Raw genomic sequence first — 22,875 nt, 5'->3', positions numbered from 1 at the left:
AACTAAAAAGATTGAAGTTTTGGCAAAGATGTGAGCAAATCACTCTCTTACACTGTTGGTGAATGAACTGACATGCACACAAAGCTACAGTTAAAACAGCATTACTTATAAAACAGTAATGGAAATCTTGAAGCAATATAAACATTTAAATACTGGAGATCAGTTCAGTTATGATATATCCATATAAACAGGACTACTCTGGAGTCATCAAGAAAGACTACATATAGAAAGTCAGATATGAAAACCTATCATGAGAACATCGATCCTTCTAAAATTAATATAAAAATGTAATGTAAATCTAATCAGGATGAACTGGATAAAATTATTTTTAAATTATTGTGGAAGAACAAATGTCCAAGAACCAAGAAAATTATGAAAAAGAAAAGTGAGGGGGGACTTTGTAGATATTAGACTTTACAAGAGAGATACTATAACGGCATGAGAATCAACATTCCCATTTATTTCATCTAGTGAAATGAAAGGACAGTCTAGAAATAAGATGCAAGTATATATGGTAACTTACTACATAACAAAAGTGATATTTTAATTCAGTAAGGAAAATACAGTTTATTTAATAAAGGTGTTGGCACAACTGGCTATCCATCTAGAAGAGAACAAAGGTAGACTCTCACTTCAAACCATATGCAAAAACAAATTTCAAGTGTATTACATATATAAATGTAAAAAATGAAATATAAAAACATTAGAAGAAAATTGAGGAGAATATTTGTATAATCTCAGGAGACTTTCCTAAGCAAGACAGAAAACCCAAAAGCCATAAAAGGAAAAGAGACATATTCATCATCATAAAGAATTTTAAAACAGTGATATGGAAAACAATACCATAAAGGCAAAGACAAATGAGACTGGGACATTTTTTCCCCAAAACTTGACAACTTCTTAGTATCTTTAATATAAAAAGAGCTCTACGAAAAAGATAACAGGCAATTCACAACAGACAAAATGCAAAAGCACTAAAATATGAAAAGATGTTGTCAAGGAAAATGTAAATTAAAACACAAATGGAATACCACATTTTCCATCATCAGCTTTAAAAAGCAGTGCTTTTTAACATCGAGTGCTGGAAGAATGTCAAGTGCTTTGATCTTTTGGGAAAGTAATCTGGAGGCGAGGCTATATGTTAAATTAAAATTTAAAAGGAAATATTAAAAATATATACACACTTTGTCCTGGCAATCCCATTATTGGGAATCTATCTCATGGAAATAAATAAACCAATACTTAAAAGATTTATGTACTAGGCTATTTATTACAGTGTTGTCTGGAGTGGCAAAATACCCAAACAACCTTGTTATCCATGCAGCGAAGAATGGTAAAATAAATTGTGGAAGAGGCACTCTGTGAAATATTACTCAGCTGTGTTTAGGGAAAAAAAAAAGTAGTTCACACCATATCCAATGACCTAGAGTAATATTAAGGGTCTGAGAAGTGTGTTAGTATGATCCTGTTTTTGTAAAAATGAAACAAAAAAACCTATACATGTGTAAATATGTTTATGTAAATTTCTACAGGTATGGAGAAAGGAATGGAAAAGAAATAGTGCAGGCAGTTAACAGTGGCTAATTTAAGGCCTTAAAAATAAAGGAAGTAGTAGAGAGATTAACCTTTTCTCTAAATAAATGTTTAAATTTTAACTATAATTTTTATGCTCAGAAATAACCCACAAAGCTCTTTTTATTTGGAGGGAGAAGGAGGCTTCTTTATCCCTATTTGCAGGTGAAATTATGAAGAACAAAGGAAAGTTTACGGTTTGCCAAAAATCAACATGGGAGCAAATATCAGCATTTAAGTTTGATTATTACTGGTCCAAGTGGTCTATTGAGGGACTACCCATAAGTTATTTTACAAGTTCAATAAATAACGTGAGTTACACAAAAACATTTCAAGGCCCCCATCTCCAAAACATAAAGAGTCACTACTAAATGACAGTTTGATGAAGCAGATGTAAAAGACAGTAGAACTGGTTCTATTAGTGAAATGTTATCATTGCACACAGTATTATCTCAAACAGTTAAGCTAAACTGAATCTAAATGTGAGCAATATATGGGTGAGGAAGCACTATGACATATTCTTCTTGTCCTTTAAATAAAAGATTAGTACTTCTCATAATCATCTCTTTAATAGCATATACACTGCTAAAAAAATAAGTAAATTCACATGGGTAACTTCAGCTTTTATCTCTATTAAAAATGTTCCTTAAAACATTTTATAAGAATGTTCGTTTAAATTTACTTACACAAGGCCAGAAAAGTGTGCTTTGAATTCATCAAGACCAAGACTCTTCTTAGCAAGTCCTTGTTCATAATATAGTTTTTTATGTGATATGTGTGATGTTCCACACAAAATGTAAGTAGTTCCAAAATTAAGGCAAGCAGCTGTGCTGTTTGATAATTATCTACAAAGAAAGTCATCACATGAAAAGAAAATAAATATTGCAATACATCTAAATAAAGAGAAGAAAGCTTATATCCTATACTCAAAAGCAAAAGTAAAATTGTATTTCCTCCTCATATCAATTAAAGAAGCTACAGGTTTTTACTTGTTCATTAGGCAGACTCTCCAGAAGGATTATCAGTTTTATTTACTAAATAGCTACTTTCTAAGGCTCTTGTATAAAATATTTAACAACAGTAAAAGGAAAAAAGCCTCAATAAAAACCTACAAACATGACAATAAAAACTCTCATTGCATTGAGATTTTCTTGGTAATGTTTCTTTAATACGTGCTGTCATTATTAATCTTAATGATTCTATAAAAGGGTCCACAGCACAGACGTACCTGAAACTTTTTGCCTAAAGTGGCACAATGGAAATTTCCCAAGAAAAATTAATATGCTTTCTTTAAAGACATCTTTAAGGAAAGGACACTTTTGGGTATTTGACTATCAAGAGAAAAATCTTACGTCAAGATTTCTTAACAATACTCTTTTTAACATCAAATCATGATATCTGAGAGGTCTATTGAAATAAACTAGCTTTTTCTTCCCTCAAGAGGCTTTGGTTAATACATTCATGGAATGATTTCAAACTGCTTCCTGAATATTAAAATTGAATGTACATCAAGGGCTTATACAGGTAATTACGCACACCTATTATAAATGCTTTAGGCAAGGAAATATTAAACTGTGAGGAAATTATGGAAGCACAGTCTTACAGAAAAGAAAAAATGATTGACATCATCTAGTCCAACTATTTTATTTTTCAAGAAGATCACACTCAAATATTTTGTGGAACTACGATGCTATCAGAAATAAATTAGCATTCTTTTTAATAACAGAATGGCCATTAAATATACAAAATACAATTCTGGTATTTCAAAGATCTTTTCTACTTTAAACGCAAGTAAAGAATTTTACTTGCTCCAGACCAATCTGAGTAACAGCCAACACCACAGCCAATATTTGAACTAGTCCCTTACCATTAAAAACAAAACATGTTCATTTCTCAATTTCCAAATTTTACTTACAAAAGATTTTGTAACAGTTATCTGCAGTGTTAATTAAATGTCTTGTTTTCACTTTCCCAAACTAAGACATGAAATTACTCATTATTAATATCTCTGAACAGTCTCCTTATTTGAAAATGGCTCCACTAGGGCTCTGATGGGCTTCACAGAAAAGACAGAACGCTAAGTACACATATTTTCCATACTACCAGAGCCATATCTGGTATGTATTTTCCAAGTAGAACCAAGTGTTTACACTCAGATTCATAAATAATACTTAAGCGTAAGGACATCATGAAGACTAATTTCTATTTGGCCTTAGCTTACTAGATTTCACAAATATGTAACTAAATTCTCAACTTGCAGACATTGTCTCAAAAAAAAATGTCAGAAAACAAGCTCTAAATTGATAGGAAAAAACCAAGAATTCCAAATGGGTTCCATCTTTTATACTGGAGAAAATGGAATTTTTTCTTTATAATAAAGAAAAAAGTAAATCTATTTTTGGGTTTTTTGGTTAAAAATATGCCTTGCTTAGCCTTGTATAAATGCATTATACTCTGAGTAGAAAAAAGCTTATAATCTGTATTAGTTCATAAAATAAGAATTCATACTTACCAGGACAAATCGTGCTGTTTTTGTTAGATCCAACTATATTATCTAATAAAAAAAATTAAAATCAGCTACTTCAGTATTAATATCTCACATTTCCCTAGCACTTTACAATATACAAAGCATGTCTTTGATCATAATCTCATTTTACCTGCATAATAACCATTAAGAATTAGTTGCTTCAGTCAAATACTATACCTCTATCTGCAATCTTTTACAGAATTGGGTGCAGATGAGGAATTATTAAAAGACAATATCATAAATATTCTGATAAAAAAGTGAGATTACAACCAGAGATAAGACCAATATATCTTCTTTTACCTTGTCTTAGTCATCCTCCAACAATTAGGATACATCTCTGCAGATAGGAATTTCTTAAACTCCAGAATAATACATATGTCAACAATTAGTCATTTATCCTTTGAATTTTTTAAAAAATAAAATAAGTAGCACATTATAAGTTCCAATTTCTATGCACACATCTTAGAGCACATTTGTGTAGTGAAACACAAGAATGCATATCAGAACACTGTTTGTAATACCAAAAAGCTAGAAACAACGTAAATGTACATTAGAAGCAGAATGGTTAAATTAGAGCATACTCATACAAGAGAATACTATGCAAGAGTTAAAAATAAATGTGAACTCTAGGTGTCAATATGGATAGATCTCAAAGAAAGCACTGGCTAAAAAAAAAAAAAAAATCGCAGAATGTGTACAATAGAAGTCAATTCATATCAAGTTTGAAAACATGAAAAACAACGCCACATTATACGTCATAATAATATAAACAAACATAGAGGAAATAAACTCCAAATTCGGCATTTCTTAAAAGATGGAGGTGGGGGTGGGGTAGAATAAGAATGTGAAGGAGTACATAGGAAACTCCAACAGTATCTGAAAAAATCTGAAAAAAATATGGCATGTTAGTTTTGATAAAGCCAACAGGAAGTATTTGGGTGTCTGTTAAACTATTATCTGTTATATTTCTGTATGCTGGAAGTGTTTTATTTTAAAATGAACGTTAAAAATGTATTTATTTTTATTTACATAAATGGAACCATTCTGCAATAAAACATTCTGCAACATGTTTTACCCTCAACTTCACATTTTTGAGAACTAGTCAGTTTACAGATCAAAATTCAATTATTGTAACTGGTATATAGTATTCCAGTATATGAATATACCACATTTTCTTCATTTTCCTACCACGAACAATGCAACAACATTCTTGTACCTGTCATGCATATGTATAAATGTTCCCTAGGATACATGCTTAGAAATGGAATTGATGGTATTATGTAGGGTGTGCCCACCCTACAACTTTGTTAGTTTAGTACACATTCTTTTAACTGACTTATCAGATTAACCAACAACCTCAGAGAATATGATCCTACACATATCTCATTTCAGTAGTTGAGTTGTATGCTTATCAAAAAGTCAGTCTCTTGCTTATGCTAGTTATGTTTGGTACTATGAGTATATGATTTAAATATTACAGGTTGATGAAATGTCATAGAACTGTAGTATCTATGGTTAACTTGAATACAGTACAACTCAATAAAAAAAACTGTTGCCAAACTAGATATATACAACTATGAATACTTAAAACCACAGTAGGATTCTGCACTCAGCTCACTTCAAAAACAACTTTAGGTGTTCACCCCACTTTAAAAAACTGAAACCACAAATCGCAGCTGATGAATTATGGGTGTAGTTTATGCAAGAAAGATAATATGGAAATATCACACACACACACAAAAAAAGCCTTGACCCTATACAAAATATCAGCAAATGAGTCAGCATTTAGAATAAATGTTTATAAAGAGTTTATTTTTATTTAATTGTTCTCTGCTTTAACCAACTTTTTTGATTAACCCATCAACTTCTGATCCCTATGTCGTGAAATTAGAGAGCTTTTACTGTATTTCCAAATTGTTCTCCAAAATGATGGTTCCCTTGGGATCTTCTAACGTAGGCAATATATTGTCTGCTCTTACTCAGAGCAGATATTAACTAGATATTAACTCTAACAACTTTGGGAACAATCTCCTTCTTTTGCTAAGTGTTTACATCTCTCTTCCTCAAGGTGTAATACTTTTTGCCACATTTTCTATATGATTCTCTAATAAAGATACTCAGAAACAAGGGAAATCATGATTTTATATTGCAGTTTAAATTGTTTGGTAGTGATTTCCCTGTCATATAAAGCACCAAGTGAACAGCCTGTTAGTTATAATACTTATTTCACTCTTTTAAAACAGAAATCATGAGCAGATAAATAAGAACCCTACCCTTTTCACATTTGTCTTCTGAAGTATTGGTCAAAAGTGGTGCTGTGAGGACATGCATACAATGGTTGTAGAAGAAATTAAGAAATTCACTTTTTTCAGTTTTCTGCAACATACAGAATTTTAAAAAATATTTTATTATCTTCATAATTAACAAAACACTTTCAAGAATTAGCAATGCAGGTCATACACAAACAACAGATATGTTAAGATACTGTGAAAGAACCAAAAAATTAGTTATATTCACCTTAATCTCATTTCTGCAGAACTGAATAATCAAATTTATTTCATATTACACATCAAAAAAACAAAAGCAAGAAAAAAGACTAGATAGTACCATAAAAAGTTTTTCCGAGGAAAACTATTCAGAACAATTTATTTTCAAATATGCTTGTCATCTGAAATACCATGAAGAATCTATCAAGCAGTGTGAGAGCAATGTTTTAACTGCTTAAAATCTGAAACCCCAAATTTCACAACGTATCCAAATTTGAAAAACCACCAAATCGATTTATGAAGCTATTAGAAACAGGATAGAATTTAGATCTATTTTTAAAATCTTAAAAAATTTTTTATTTCTAAGTTTGGATAATAATGCCTTTTGATTTTTTTGGCCACTATTTTTTACACAAGGGCCAAAAAACTGGTAATGATTTAAAAATAATATATTCTCTAAATATGAGGGAATTTTATAAAGGAAAAATGTCCCATCATTTTGAGACACCATTATTAATATTTTGGAATACTTCCTTAAGTTCTTTTTTTACAACTTCTTTTACTATGCAGTTGAGATCATTTGGTACATATTAATTTTATTGTGATAAAAAAACACAACATAAAATTAACCATCTTAACCATTTTTAAGTTTACAGTTCAGTAGTGTTAAGTGAATTCACATTAATGTGTATTAATTTTTAAGAAGTTAACATGCAGAGGCCAAGGGCCATAAAGAGAAGTGCTAACATTTTAATAAGATTTTAGCAGATTTCAATCTTGCATTTTGCCACAAATGAACTGCTATAGGAACACTACTGCTACTTGAATACTGAGTGTACAAATACCTAAGTATTTATTGTTTTACAAAATTGTAGAAATTTTCAAAAATTTTATATTTACATATAATTTATATATTTATACATAATTTATTATATATAAAATCATCTAAAACTGAGTAGACCAAACATTTTTAACTCAAAGTAATTTCTTACATTAGTTGTAGCCAGCATGTTCTCTGGATCAATTAGAGTACGAAGAAGTCCCATTAACTGAACAGCACCTCCTAGCTCAGGATCAGTATCACAAATCATTTGTTCAATTACTACATTAATGAGAAGGATATCCTGAAAGAAAACAGGGTTCCATTAGACCTGGTTTGAATACAAGACAAATATACCAGCTGAAAGAACAAAATTGGAGTTATATTGGGAAAAAAAAAGAATGAACATAAACCTTTTGTTCCTAATGTTTTTCAAAATTCTATAAACATACCAGAGTGAAAAAAAACCCACTCAAAAAAAAAAAAATGACAAAGCAGAGCATGCTACAGCTTACAATACCATCAACATAGGGAAGTGGAAAACAAAATCATTTATTAGAAATTCTTGTTCACTGGAGGTTCTAACAGATTCTATGTTTCAGCCTCAGGTATAAATTTAGAAGTTGACTAAACAAGCAAGTTTACACATCATGTGACCCCAAAATACAGATAATCTCAGCTTCTAACCAGAAAATCCTTTATAGCAAAAAAACAAAAAAGAAGAAAAAATAACCCAGTACACTATTCTCTACAGGAGGTGAGTGGGTACACATTATCTTATATAACGATCTAATGTCAAATAAATTTATTGTTACATTAGTAACACACTCTTGGGTCTTTAAAATATAAAGAGCTATAAAGCAGCTTGCAGATACAAAATTTACTTGCCTTCTGCCTGTATTTTTAAAGCAGAAGTCTTAAACGTTAAAGTTGGACACAGTGATTGTTCATGTCAAAGGAAAAAGTTTTGACATCAACTCAGTGGATTTGAGAATATGTTTATTATTGGAGAAAGAAAGGTAGTAACTGAAGGAGATGAAATAAGGGAAACTGCAAGAAATGAAGATAAATGTCTTAAATTGGGAGAATTCTGCAAAGTAATAAAAAGAAAGCTTCAGTATGAAGCACTTTTTTGTTATTTTTTTGTTTTGCCTGTGCCTCCCAAACTTAACACACTGTGTTATCCAAAAACAGTATTTCCTTCTGAAGTTGTCTGTGATCTTAAATGCAATGGAGAACCAACAAAATCACATCAGAGCATCTAACTGCTTAAAACTAGAACCCCACCCTCTACCATGTTTTAAAATTTGAACACCAATGAATCAATTCTATTTTGGCACTAGAAACAGAATAAAATGTCTTCAAAGAGGAATTATGAAATAAAAATCACAGAGCTACATTAATAAATCCAGACTCAAGCCTTATTTCAATTAGAGGGAAAAGATCAGATTCCACATTAATCTGCTGCTGTTCCTTATCCTGGTATGTTCAGCAAAGCATACTTCATATAAAAATGTTAAGATATTACAAAAAGGTGTTAGCCAATGAGCTATCTTCAGAACAATGCCATCGCATTTACTTACTTTAAATTTATGTAAATGTGTACAACTTGGATTCCACCAGTTAATTAGGGCCTCAGATAATTTGCTCAGTTATATATAATTCTCTTACATAAGTTCATTCATTTAAAATTGGGCAAAAAAAAAAAACGATGAATTTAGGTTACATCTAAATAAAAACAGAGTGACAAGAAAGACTTAAGGTATAGCTCATACACCAAAATGTCATTTCAATACATACTCTTTAAACTTTTTACTCTTGTCTTCTCTCTCAAACACAGTCTCTCACAAATCCTGATTCCATAAGTACCAATGCCAAACTCTGCTGGTCTACCAGCAGAGATAAAAGGGGACTGTGCTGACTGAGAGTCCCTTAATTTGGTGACTTGCGGAAATAAAAAAGTCAATTTAAGTATTTCATAGTGAAACAGACTGCTACAGAAAACTAGTCTTTTCAAGAGATTAAAAAAAAAAAAAGAAAAGAACTGCCTTTCTCAAAGACACGTAAGACTCCTCTGCCAAAGGTATATGCACCACTGAGTGCTATTCTTTAGAGCTTTTTTTTTTTTGATGAGGAAGATTGGTCCTGAGCTAACATCCATGCCCGTCTTCCCCTATTTTGTATGTGGGACGCCTCCACAGCAAATGGCTGATGAGTGGAGTAGGTCCACGCTTGGAATCCGAACCGGCGATCCTGGGCCGCTGAAGCAGAGCGTGCAGAACCTTAACCACTGGGCCACAGGGCCGGCCCCTCTTTAGAGCTTTTTAAGGTACCCAAACTTGAGACAGGAAGGGCACAGAGGTCAGTAGGTAAAAGGGAATCTTCAGGTTTAAAGATTATGCTTAGATAAGATCTTTAGAATCCACAAGAAGCAAATAGTTTGGAAGCCTACTAAACAGTTAAGGAAGCTTAACTGTCAAGAAAGTTTTAGAATAAACAACAGCCTGTGATTGTTCAATCTCTAAGACCACCACTGGGCCAGAGAACTCACACCAACAGCAAGTAGGCTACACAGATTATATTGAGCCCTGAAGGAAAGGCATCTTCCCACTGCCTGTCGCAGATGTAGCCACAGCTGATAATGACATAAGGGAAGGAACCTGGGCTTTGGAAGAAAATAGGCAAGGGAGATTCTTCAGAACACAGAATCAGGGACAGCTGGTTTGATTAATCAAGGACCACCAGGCACAAGGAGTCTAAGCTACTGCTCTTCAACAAATATTTGACAGACCAGTACATCACAGCAGTGAATGAATGACTGCTGTATCTATGTTCTCCCTTTTTCCAAACAAAAGGAGTTTAATTGTGATGTTGGGGGCAGATGAATTATCTTTTTGTTTATAGATTACTGAAACACTAAGAACCTTATCTGGACCTGAAGAGGACTGTACAACATCCAAATATTCTGGACGTGGTGCTGGATACAGAAGCGAATGGAAACTTCATCTGTCTCCCTTGAGGAGAGGGTGGGTGAGGAAAGAAAAGTGTACATGGATGTTAGGTAGCTATACAGATGGACTGTGGCAGACACTACTAGATGCCAATCTAGTCTATATTCTCTTTGTCCTGTTAGCAGAGCCCAAATTTTGTTCAGAGAGGCAATGCACTCAGCTAAAACATTGTATTTCCTAGCTTCCTTTGCAGCTGAGGGTAACTCACTATTGGCCAAAGAAATCTAAGTAGAAACTGCTAAGTGGAACCTTCAGGAAAGCACTTTAAAATGAAACAGAAAAGCTATCTAGTTCTCTCCATTTTTTTGCCCTTTGCCTTTCTTCTTCTTGCTGCCTGGAGGTGGAATAGCAATCTTCCAACTTCAAGTAAAGCACTAAAACCAGAAGCTTAGGATGACTGACTCAAAAGATGAAAGTCTTTCGGCATCATGGGGCTGGATATCTGAGGGCATTGTGGAGTTGCTCCTTGACTTATTGTGACCCAAATAAAATAAAACCTTTATTAGTTAAAACTATTGTAAGTTGTTTGTTCTTTCTTTTTCGTGATAAAAACACAACACTTAACATAATATCTTTACCCTCTTAGCAAATTTTTAAGTATGCAATATTGTTAACTACAGGTACTAAACTATACAGTAGATCTCTAGGACTTATTCATCCTGTATAATTGAAACTGTACCCTTTGACTAACACCTCCCTGTTTCTCCCTCTCTCCATCCCTTGCAAGCACTATTATACTCTCTGCTTCTATGAGTCTATTTTATACTCCTCATATAAACAGTATCATGCAGTATTTATCCTTCTGTCTGGCTTATTTTATTTAGCACAATGTCTTCCAGGTGCATCCAAGCTGTCAAAAATTGCCAGATTTCCTTCTTTTATTAAGGCTGAACAATATCCCATTGTATGTATTATGCATATGACAAATCTTGATCCATTCATCCGTAGATGGACACTTAAATTGCTTCTAGTTCTAGGCTATTGTGAACAATGCTGCAATGAACATGGGAGTTGCAGATATCGCTTTAAGATCCTGATTTCAATTCTCTTGGATTTATACCCAGAAGTGGGATTGCTGGATCATAAGGTAGTTCTATTTTAATTTTTTGAGTAACTTCCATAGTGTTTTCCATAGTGGCTGCACCAATTTACATTCCCACCAACATTGTACAAAGATTCTCTTTTCTCCACATCCTTATCAAGACTTGTTATCTTTTGATTTTTTTGGTAACAGCCACCCTAACAGGTATGAGGTGATAATCTCATTATGGTTTTTATTAGCATTTCCCTGATGATTAGCGATGTTGAGCACTTCCACACATACCAGTTGGCCATTTGTATTTCTACTTTGGAGAAATGTCTATTCAGTTCCTTTGCCCATCTTTAAATTATTTGTTTTCCTGTCATTGAGTTGTAGGAGTTCCTTACATATTGTGGATATTAAGCTCTTATCAGCAATTGCATACAAACTCTCTACACTTTTACTCCCCAACCTACATACTATGTTATTCATGTTAGAATTTTTCTTTTTATATTGGGTATCTATTAACAAAGTTACAGTTATTCTTAATATTTTGTCTTCTACTTTTTATACTAGGGTTAAAAGTGACTTACACACCACCATTAGAGTATTACATTCTGTATTTGTCTATATATTTATCTTCGCCAATGAGATTTATGCTTTCATATGCTTTTATATTGCTGTTTAGTGTTCTTTCATTTTAACTTGAAGAATTCCCTTTACTGCATCTTATAAGGCATGTCTAGTAGCGACAAACTCCCTTAGTTTTTGTTTGTCTGGGAAAGTCTTTCTCCTTCATTTCTGAAGGACAGCTTTGTCAGGATTTTTTTTTTTTTTTTTTTTGCTGAGGAAGATTCGCCCTGAGCTAACATCTGCTGCCAATCTTCCTCCAGGTAAAGTTTTTTTAGTTAGAGGCTTTTTTCTTTCAGCACTTTGAATATATGAACTCACTGTCCCTTGGCCTGCAACATTTTGGCTGAGAAATCTGCTGACAGCCTTATGGGGGTTTCCTTGTATGTGGTGAGTTTTTTTCTGTTTTGCTGCTCTCAAAAGTCTGTCTTTGGTTTTTGACAGTTTTATTATAATGTCTCTTGGTGAAGATCTCTTTGGGTTGAATCTGCTGGGGACATATGAGCTTCATGTACCTGATGACACTCTCTCTCCCCTGATTTGATGAGTTTTAGCCATTATTTCTTTAAATATGCTTTCTGCCCCTTACTCTTTCCCCTCTCCTCTGAGACTCCCATAATGTATATATTGTTTTATTTTATGGTGTCCCTTAATTCATGTAGGCTTTCTTCACTTTTTCTTTTTGTTCTCTGACTGGATAATTTCAAATGGCCTGTCTTCATCTTCTCTTTTTCTTGTTTGATTGAGTTTGACTGAATCTGTTTATTGATTTTTTTCAGTTTAGTCACTGTATTCTTCAGCTCCAGAATTTCTTTTGGTTCTTCCTTTATAGTTTCTATCTCTTTGTTGAACTTCTCATTTTTTTTTTTCTTTTTTGCTGAAGAGGATTTTTCCTGCGCTAACATCCATTGCCAATCTGCATTTTTTGTTTTTTTTGCTTGAGGAAGATTAGCCCTGAACTAACATCTGTGCCAATCTTTCTCTATTTTGTATCTGGGTCACTGCCACAGCATGGCTGATGAGTGGTGTAGGTCTGTGCCTGGGATCTGAACCTGTGAACCTGTGCCACCGAAGCAGAACGTGCCAAACTTAACCACTAGGCCACAGGGCCGGCCCCTGAACTTCTCATTTTGTTCATGTATTGTTTTCCTGAATTCATTTAGTTAGCTAACTGTGTTCTTTTCTAGCTCACTGAGCTTAACACAATTATTTTGAATTCTTTGTCAGGCAGTTCATAGTTCTCCATTTTTTTAGGGTCGGTTACTAGAGCCTGATTTTGTTTCTTTGGTGGTGTCCTGATGCAAGTTTCCCTGATTCTTCAGGATCTTTGTAGCCTTTGTTGGTGTCTGCACATCTAAAGAAGCAGTTAGCTCTTCCAGTCTTTACAGACTGGCTTTGGCAGGGAAAGCCCTTCACCAGTCAGCCCAGTCAGAGATTCTGGCTGGGCTGGCTGGTGGGGTCCATTACTAGGGTAAATGGACCAGCTACTGAGATCTATGCAGCGGTGTTGAGAGTCTCTGCCCCTTTTCTTTGTTTTTAGCTATCATGAGGTGATTCCCTCAGTGTTCTGGGTGAGGCACGAAAGAAATGGCTCTCTTGGGTAGTGTACTGAAAGGCTGGGGATGTCTGACTCTCACTTTGTTTTTTTTTTTTTTTAATGATTTTATTTATTTATTTTTCCCCCCAAAGCCCCAGTATATAGTTGTATGTCATAGCTGCACATCCTTCTACTTGCTGTATGTGGGACGCAGCCACAGCATGGCCAGAGAAGCGGTGTGTCGGTGCGCGCCCGGGATCCAAACCCGGGCCGCCAGCAGTGGAGCACACGCACTTAACTGCCAAGCCACGGGGCCGGCCCACTTTGCTCTCTTTTTACCTCATGGGAGAATTCAGGGGCCCAGGGGATCTCTCTCGGCACTGTGCTGTGTTGGCTTGGGGGAGAAATGACATGGCTAAAGCGGAACTGTTCTTACCCTTTTCAATGCATCCTTTCTCATTTCTGTGCTCCACCAAGGTGCTAAGATTCTGGAAGTCTCATGGAGATGTTCTTGTCTGTTGATGATTGTTTAATTGGTGTTTCTGTTGGGGGTATGAGGGCTGGAAGTTCCTATTCTGCCATCTTGCTGACGTCACTCCTGGTTTTTCTGGTATATAAAACCAAACCCATTCCTAAGTGATACATTAATTCCTTATTCCCCTTCTTCCTTTCTCCTGTCACAGGTCAAGCCGCCTTCTCCAGCTTTCTGTCCTCCAAAATGTCGTTAGAACTATCCTTCTAAAACAGAGACCTGATCCACACAATGCTTTGCTTAGATTGGCTACAAGATAAAAGATAAAAGACTGGTTGTATAAGTGGTAATTATTCTAACCCTATGCTGTCCAATATTGTATCCACTTGCCACATGAGGCTGTTTAAATTAAAATTAGTAATTCCTCAGTCACACTACCTACATTTTAAGTGCTCAGTAGCCATAGGTAGCTAATGGCTATCTTGTCGAATGACTACAAAATAAACATTTCCATCATCATAGAAACGGAGCAGCACTCTTCAAGCCTATTATTACGACTTCACTGTTGAAGAAGAGAAAAGGAAAAAACAGGATAGTGAGACAGACAGAGAAAAAAAGAGGCTGGAAAAAAGGGGGCAAAAAAGGGAATTTCTCAATCAATAACACCAATTGCCACACTCAATGACACGAAAGTCTTAAAAAGTTGGTTTCTAAATCCTTGAGTCAGATAGGTTTATTTTTTAATGTTCTGAAGTCTCTTTAATGAGACATGAATAATTATTAAAGAAAATAACACATAAGAGACACGAATCCACAAAATGTCCAATTCTGAATAAGGGCCAGTCAAAATTTGCTCAGAAAATAAAAAATTGAATCAGATTTGTGCTTCTGGCCAAGATGGAGTAAGAGGAACTAGATTTACTCTTTTACCTGAAACAACAACAAAAAACTGGATAAAATATATGAAACTACAGTTGGTAATGCAGTAGACATCAGCCAATGAAAGACATTATGAGATGGGAAACAAACGAGATGAACCCTATGATACATGCTAGGTTCTATTATTATTATTGAATTACTGGATTCTGCTAAAGTAAGTAAAAATCAACTTCTAAAATAGTGCAATTAACCACGGATCTAGAGGTTATGTTGCACAGAGCAGTACAGAATAGCAATACCATCTTATCCCAGAGGTATACTCAGCTCAGTAAACAATTAAAATTAGTCTGCTACAATGCACGACTAAATCCACTCAAAAGTAATAACGTACTTTCAGAGATAATGAACAAATAGTTCCTAAGCAATATAATAAATGGCTGGACATTCATCAATAAACTAAAAGTATTATCAGCATTATAAGTTGTCTGTAAGGAATGTTTCATTTCTTAATTAACACAATAGAGCAAGCCTGATGAACAGAAGAAATAGCTAAATCAAAAGACCTAGCCTCTAACTGCAGTACTGCCAGTGAGTAGCTATCTAAGTGACATTAACTCTTCCATGCCTGTTTCTCCAATGGCACAACAAGGGGAATAGAACAGAAGATCACTAAAGTCGGACAACCCTCTCAAAATTCAAGTCAGCATCTCTAATTGTCTGCTAGAGTTCTTCACTGGCATTAAAACACTGCAAGTACAAATCTAATTTTCCACAACCTGCTTCTCCAACAATGGCGTTACTCTGGCTAGAAAACTCATTCCCAAGCAACTGCAGCAAAATAATGAACATGTAAGACAAACTACTGGAAAATTTCTTCTTTGGATGGAGCTGAAAATAAACCATTATAGAGTAACCCCAGTGAACTTATTCCAATGCTGGGGCACCAAAATCTATTCTAGAGAACACTCTCTTAAATTTATAGTCTTAAAGAGCCCAACAACTTCCTCCTCACTGATGTCTGCTTATTTCTATGGTCTCTTTGTTTTACTTCTTATCACACCGCCATAGTAGCTTCTGCAATTACAACCTTCAACTCAGAACGAGCATCTAAGTGCCACCACCATTTACCTGCAATATTCTGAGGAAAGGGTCTAAGTCAGGGGTTGGCAACTACCTGGCCAATTGGCTACTTTGTAAATAAAGTTGTACAGTAAAACTGTACGGGAACACAGCCACATCTGTTCATTTTCAAACCGTCTATGGATAGTTCATAATACAGTGGCAGGGTTGAAGAGTCATGACAGAGATCACAGGGCCCACCAAATCTTATTCACCTTCTGGTGCTTTGAGGAAAGTTTGCCATCCCTCATCTAAATAGCAACATTTAAGTGAGTTTAACCACAGTTTCTGGGAGATATTTCTACGTTTTAGTTGTTTCTAAATCAAAGTTTTAGAGAAACGACACTCCTGTTGGTTTCATCACACTCACCTCATACTATTCTTAGAAACACATACTTTTGTTCTTGAAGTACATTTAAGTGGGTTTAAGAATTTTGCAAGATTGCCAAAAGTAATTAGCGACAGAGTGCAAGCTCTGGGTACCTACACATAGAATTCAGAGATTATCCAGATTATCAGCTGGCATCTTTATCTTCTGAGTGGGAAAGATAAAGAACACGCTTAATTTCATTGTTTCTAATATAGATTTCTTAAAAGTTTTAATTTCTTGACATTGAGATACATTTTATAATCTATGGCATTAGACAGTCACTATCAGCCAAGTGGCAATCATGATAAAGTTGCACAAAAATTTTCCACTGACACTTTCTGGCAAGGTCAAGAAAATATTAGCATCTGTGTATCTTAGATTCCATGAATATAGTAAATAAGATAAGAAAGATAGAACGGCAAGAGCAGGAAGAATATTCTGAAGGAGAACAAAAATAACTGATGCATGTTATGAAAACATTTCCAGTTTTTTTCTTAATATAAATGTAAGAATTAAAAAGAAAGTTATGCAGGGGCCGGCCCGGTGGTGCAGGAGTTAGGTGCGTGCCCTCCGCTTCGGCAGTCCAGGGTTCGCAAGTTAGGATCCCAGGCGCCCACGGATGCACTGCTTGTCAAGCCATGCTGTGGCGGCGTCCCATATAAAGTAGAGGAAGATGGGCACGGATGTTAGCCCAGGGCCAATATTCCTCAGCAAAAAGAGGAGGATTGGCAACGGACGTTAGCTCAGGGCTGGTCTTCCTCACACACACACAAAAAAGTTATGCATATGAAATTTGCTCACTTTGAATAAAGGCTACAAGTATTACAGAACCAATACCTCTTTCAATCCATTCTGACATGTTAGAAGAAAGCAACAATAGCTCCTCAAAATTCTGCAGAACTTAATGGTCCAACTCCTTAAGTCTGTGAAATGGCAAAACAGCCTGGACAAAAATTTAAACTCATTTTTTAAAGTTAGGGGAATTTCTTAATATGATGCACTGAAGTCAACGTTACTTCTGTACCATTCCTCACCCAAAGAAATAACCTGAATGGAATCATGAGGAAACATCAGACAAATGCAAATTGTTGGATACTGGATCAGAAACTTTTCATTTTTGTCTGGTTAAAGAGGACATTACTGGGATAACTGACAAAATCTGATTTAGGACTGTAGTTAGATAATAGTATTGTAAAAATGTTAATTTCTTGATTTTGATAATTATACTGTATGTATGTAGAGTTTTTAGCACACAGACATTCAAGTAAACAAGGGTAAAGGGGCATTGTGCCATCATGTCTGTACCTTATTCTTCAATGGTTCAGAACAAAAATAAGTATGTATGTAAATATGTATATACAAACATAAGCAAAGAAAAAGAATAGTAAAGCAAATGAGAGAGAAAATGTTAACAATTAGGAAATCTGGATGGAGTGTATATGGGAGTTATTTGTATTATTACTGTAACTTTTCTGTAAAAATTTAAAATTACTTCAAAATTAAAAATTAAAAAACTGATGCAATTTTAAGAAATAAAATGGAATATGTTCAATATAAAATATTGAACAGTTAACCCACAGAGATTAGCTTACATATTTTTTTAACTTCTTACTATGGCAAATTTCACCCTCCAGAATTATTCTGAAGCAAATTCCATATACATAATTCTATAAATATTTCATTAAGAATCTTTAAAAAGAACTCAAAAAAATAACCTCAATACTATTATCATATCTAAAAATTAACATATGAATTTATTCCTAAGTGATAAATACACTGAAAATACCTGCCAAAATAAGTAGTTCAGTAATAGTTGTATTACGTATCGAGTCAGATTCTAAAATAAGTTTTACTAAATGTTTCAAAGGCCATTAGCATAAAAACATGTAAAATCTGTGGCATAACAAAAAGACAATAGTTATTGCTAAATCTATCCTTCTAGCTTGGATAGAAATAATGACTATAGTACCAGATGTTAATATTTCCTTGTGTCTCAACACATATTTTAATACTGTAGTCCATGTTCCTAAAACCAAATCTGCTCTATAACACTAGAAAGAAAAGTTTGAATGCTATGCATTTATTTTAAAAGGGCATCAAAATATCAACTACATACTTAATACATAGTAAGCATTTTTTCTTTTTGAAGGTTACCATTGACCCAATATAGTACAATTCAGCATGTAAAATCTTTAATTTTGAAAATTAAAAAAAAATTACAACTTATCACCTTTTGTGGGCTAACAATTATTTTGAGGCAACAAAATTTTTAAACTGTAAAATTTTTAGATCTCAGAAATTCAGGGAATTAAACGACCTTGAAGACTGTGATTATAAGAAAAAGAGAAATTGAGAAAGACTTGTCGTAGCTAAAAATCAGTAACTGCTTCTCTAAGTCTCATGCATCAATTAAATGTAAACAAGGAACTATTTCCAATGAAAACAGAAATAAAAGCTTTAAGAGTTAAGAATTCTAAACGTTAGTGGCTCACTATGTTCATGGTTTGAGAGATTTTATGATGAATGCGTTTAGTCACATATATCATTTAAGATGGAGCAATAAGAGTGTTAATTTTAAAGTTATCTTTGGGGCCGGCTCCGTGGCTTAGCGGTCAAGTGCGCGCGCTCTGATGCTGGCGGCCCGGGTTCGGATCCTGGGCGCGCCCCAAGGCACCACTTCTCCGTCCAGCGCGAGGCCGAGTCCCACGTACAGCAACTAGAAGGATGTGAACCTATGACATACAACTATCTGCTGGGGCTTTGGGGGGAAGAAAATGAATAAATAAAATCTTTAAAGTTATCTTTGTAAAGGATGGCACTAAGATAACGTCAACAGCGAGACTATAAACTGATTAATAAACTAGGTATATTTCTTTTAAGTCAGATTTAGCATCATTTGGGTTTAAAAAAAAACCTTAAAATATACTTAACACCAAATATTTCTTCTATTTCTTTTCTAGTCCCTCAAGTATAGCATTAACTCAAACTGATTCTAAAATAAAATTGCTTAAAAAAAACATTGGAAATATCTAACAAAGACAGAACATAAAAATCTAAGTATAGACATCAAGAAATTAAACATAAAACATAAAACAAATATAGTTTAATTCAATAGTTAACTCATACAAGAATTAAATTAACATTGGGAATCAAAACCTTTTTTTAAGAAGAGACAATTATATTTTAGTTATTTTCTACTTAAGACTAAAATATATTTAATATAAGAAAGAGTATTTTAAATTACAGCTATATGTTCATTTTATTCTTAAAACAGTTTAAGGGGAAAGTTTAAATATTTCTGTAGTAGGAAAACACAACATTGGTCTCATTATTAAACGTTCATCCCTACTAAAAAAATATACACATTTGAACTAGTGAAAAAACTTCTGAGTTATTCTAGATAAACGCTTGACCTAAGGGCTTGAAATTACATGTCATTAGCACTTGAAACTTTTTTTAAGACCAACATCTAAGAATTTCATTCCATTATAATCTATTTATCTCAATACTGGTTTGAATATCTCTTTTTTACAAGAAACAAATCAATTGCCACATATTCTGGGCTTGCCAAAGTCACAGCTGATCAGAAATCTATTATTTTGCTTATAAAAGATTAAAATTATGGTTATGCCGATTCTCTCAATAGTTTGTAAACACTACACTACAAGTAATTCTCATAGAACCAGTGCATTATTACTTACGTCATCACTCTGCTGGGCTTCTTGCATTACAAATTCTCGAACCATGGATGGACTAAACTCTACTAGATAAGAAAATATATCTGTAGCAGCTGATCTGACTTGCAAATCATCCATGCCCTGATAAAGGAAGAATTAGGTTACTTAGAGACAGCTAACGAAAGTTATGCTTGTGTCACTCTTTTCTTTCCCAAATCTGTGTACATCTCCAACTTTTTGGAATTAGACATTGCACTGGAATCAAAATATATAACCTCTCTTTTTCTTCCTTTCCTTTTACAAATATTAAAAACTTTTAGGCAGCTTAATGATTAGTTTCTGCCAGTTTTTACCACCACAAAGATAAATACTCAGAGAATTTAAATATAAGAATCAGCACAGGATTATAAAGCAATGCTTTACAAATGCTATTAAAAATTTTCTTCGGGGTAGGATTCTTCACTTAAATATATGCAAAAACATGAATGATGTCTCCTAGTTAAGGCTTCAACACTTTCCAGAATCTATCTTTGGCCCCGGATTTGCCATAGTTAGTTACTCCTTAGTTTACGACTCATCCCGCCATATAGAGGATGCTTTTGAAAACACTGGGTATTTTCACTCTTTCTCACGACTTAGTTTTCTAAGATAGTGATCCTGAATGTTTTTCCCCCTTCAACACATGAAGGATACATGATTTGTAAGTTATAAAATTTCTAGGTGATTCTGAAAACAGTCCCTAACTCAGCAGTTCTCAAAGTGTGGTCTAGGAAATCCTGGCAAGGGGCCTTTTCAGAAAGTGCATGAGATTAAAACTATTTTCATAATAATAAATAATACTAAGGCATTATTGGCCTTTTCCACTCTTAGTCTATCACAAGTACAGCAGGGTTTTCCAGAGGCCATAGGATATGTGATATATCACAACAAATTAAACACAGAAACTGCTGTGAGAATCTAACTATCTTTTATTAAGCCAGACATTAAATGGACTGGCAAAAAATGTGAAAGAATGCCACTTTTATAAATTTGTTTTTGTTTTGGATAAATTATTGTTCATAAAAGTTGTATTATGTTAACATAGAATGGGCTGATTTTTATTATTTTGAAATGAATTAATATATACTTAATTTTCTCAGTTTTAATTTTTCACAAAATAAATACCAATGGATAAAGCTCACAAAAACAAAAGTATGAGAACCATTGCTCTAACCCCATATTGCAGCATGAGCCCTGTTGGTCCAGTCTGCCCTCACTTCACTCACTGGTCTAAAAAGGAAAGATATTTTACAGTTTCTATGAAACATACTTATTATTATTATATAAGAGATAACAGTCTTGTAAAAATTTAGCATTTTTATTCACTTGAAGCCATATTATATGCAAGTGATTACATATTAATATAACAAATTTAAGTTAACAAGATTCTAAAGATTGAAAACACCCTTATAATAATTCACTATCAAGTGAGTCATAACTTAAATTCTAAAATTCAATATGCATTACTATAATAAATACTTTCCCACCCACAATATAAATCTATTACAAATTCACATATTCAAAAATATGAAATGAAGCTGTGTAATTACCATTACAATTTCAAGAGCAGGAAGAATCCCCAACTTTGCCAGAGTTTTGAAAAATGCATCCCTGTTTTGAGGTTGTAATGTCTGAGAAAATGCACAAAATTCCTTGAAAAAATTAACCTGTAATGTTAGAAAGTATAGTTAGAAACTGACACACATAAAAGAAAACTTGAGGCACACTGTAGTGTGATCTACCACAGCACAGAATTCACCCTTCTCAAGGACCTTGACTTTTTAGGGTATTCTTGCTCCTCAAAACCTACATTAAAGACTATATTAAAAACTAGCATCTCATTAAAAGTAAACCTTGCATTATTTCTCAAACATTGAACAATTAACTCTCTAAAGACATTACAGTGTACACAGTATATGTGGAGTCTCAGAGGGCATACACATATATATACTATTCTCAATTTACGATTAAGGTGTAAAAATCCCACGTAAAGCAGATATTTTAAATTAGAGCACATGGTGCTGGCCCTGTGGCTTGGCAGTTGGGTGCGTGCGCTCTGCTGCTGGCGGCCCGGGATAGGATCCCATGCCACTTGTCAGGCCATGCTGAGGTGGCGTCCCACGTACAGCAACTGGCAGGATGTGCGACTATGACGTGCAACTGTTTACTGGGGCTTCGGGGAGAAAAACGGAAAAAAAGGAGGAGGATTGGCAGCGGATGTTGGCTCAGGGCCGGTCTTCCTCACAAAAAAAATAAAAAAATAAATAAATTAGAGCACACATTTTTACAGAAACCATGCTATAACAAATGGTGGATGGATTCCCAGGGTGCCCTCAAAAGTCCAATTCAATTTTTAAGAATTGGAAAGGACATTAGAGATTTCCGACTCTAAAGGACTAATTTTATAAATGAGATAGGCTATTACTAAATAACTACACTAAAGATGACTTGGCTGATTTTCAGTCAGCAATTTTTCATTACTTCTTAAAACCCAAGTATCTACAATATTTGAAAAAATGAGAAACTGCTGGTAAACAGCAATCACTTCTCTCTTTCCCTAAAGCATGGTTTATATCTCAATAAAGTGATTACAAACACATTTGAAATAAAAAAACATTTCCAAGAACCAAATTATTTATCATTCATTTATTAATGAAGCATTCTCCTTACCTCTCGTTTAAAAAGAAAAGCATCTCTATAATGTGATTATCTACA

General features: G+C 34.1%; 1 protein-coding gene across 5 annotated transcripts in view; it reads right to left on the bottom strand.

Annotated features, from left to right (window-relative positions):
- PPP4R3B (protein phosphatase 4 regulatory subunit 3B) overlaps positions 1-22,875 on the bottom strand; it is a 73,917-nt gene that overhangs the window by 23,096 nt on the left and 27,946 nt on the right. For 3 of the 5 annotated variants that reach the window (XM_004435669.3, XM_087436734.1, XM_087436736.1), the window contains 6 exons: positions 21,711-21,827; positions 20,146-20,262; positions 7,578-7,709; positions 6,373-6,475; positions 4,085-4,126; positions 2,259-2,417 (listed from right to left, as the gene is read on the bottom strand). In XM_004435669.3, coding sequence (XP_004435726.1) covers positions 2,259-2,417; positions 4,085-4,126; positions 6,373-6,475; positions 7,578-7,709; positions 20,146-20,262; positions 21,711-21,827 — 670 coding nt within the window. Of the gene's footprint in view, positions 1-2,258; positions 2,418-4,084; positions 4,127-4,901; positions 4,986-6,372; positions 6,476-7,577; positions 7,710-20,145; positions 20,263-21,710; positions 21,828-22,875 lie in introns of all 5 variants that reach the window. The other 2 variants (XM_087436737.1, XM_087436733.1) reach the window with 2 other exon arrangements.

Source organism: Ceratotherium simum, chromosome 11 (assembly GCF_057802395.1).
Source record: "Ceratotherium simum simum isolate JZ-2026a chromosome 11, ASM5780239v1, whole genome shotgun sequence".
Lineage (NCBI taxonomy): Eukaryota > Metazoa > Chordata > Mammalia > Perissodactyla > Rhinocerotidae > Ceratotherium > Ceratotherium simum.
The sequence above is the reverse complement of the archived record's forward strand: the minus strand, read 5'-3'. Positions and strand labels throughout refer to the sequence as shown.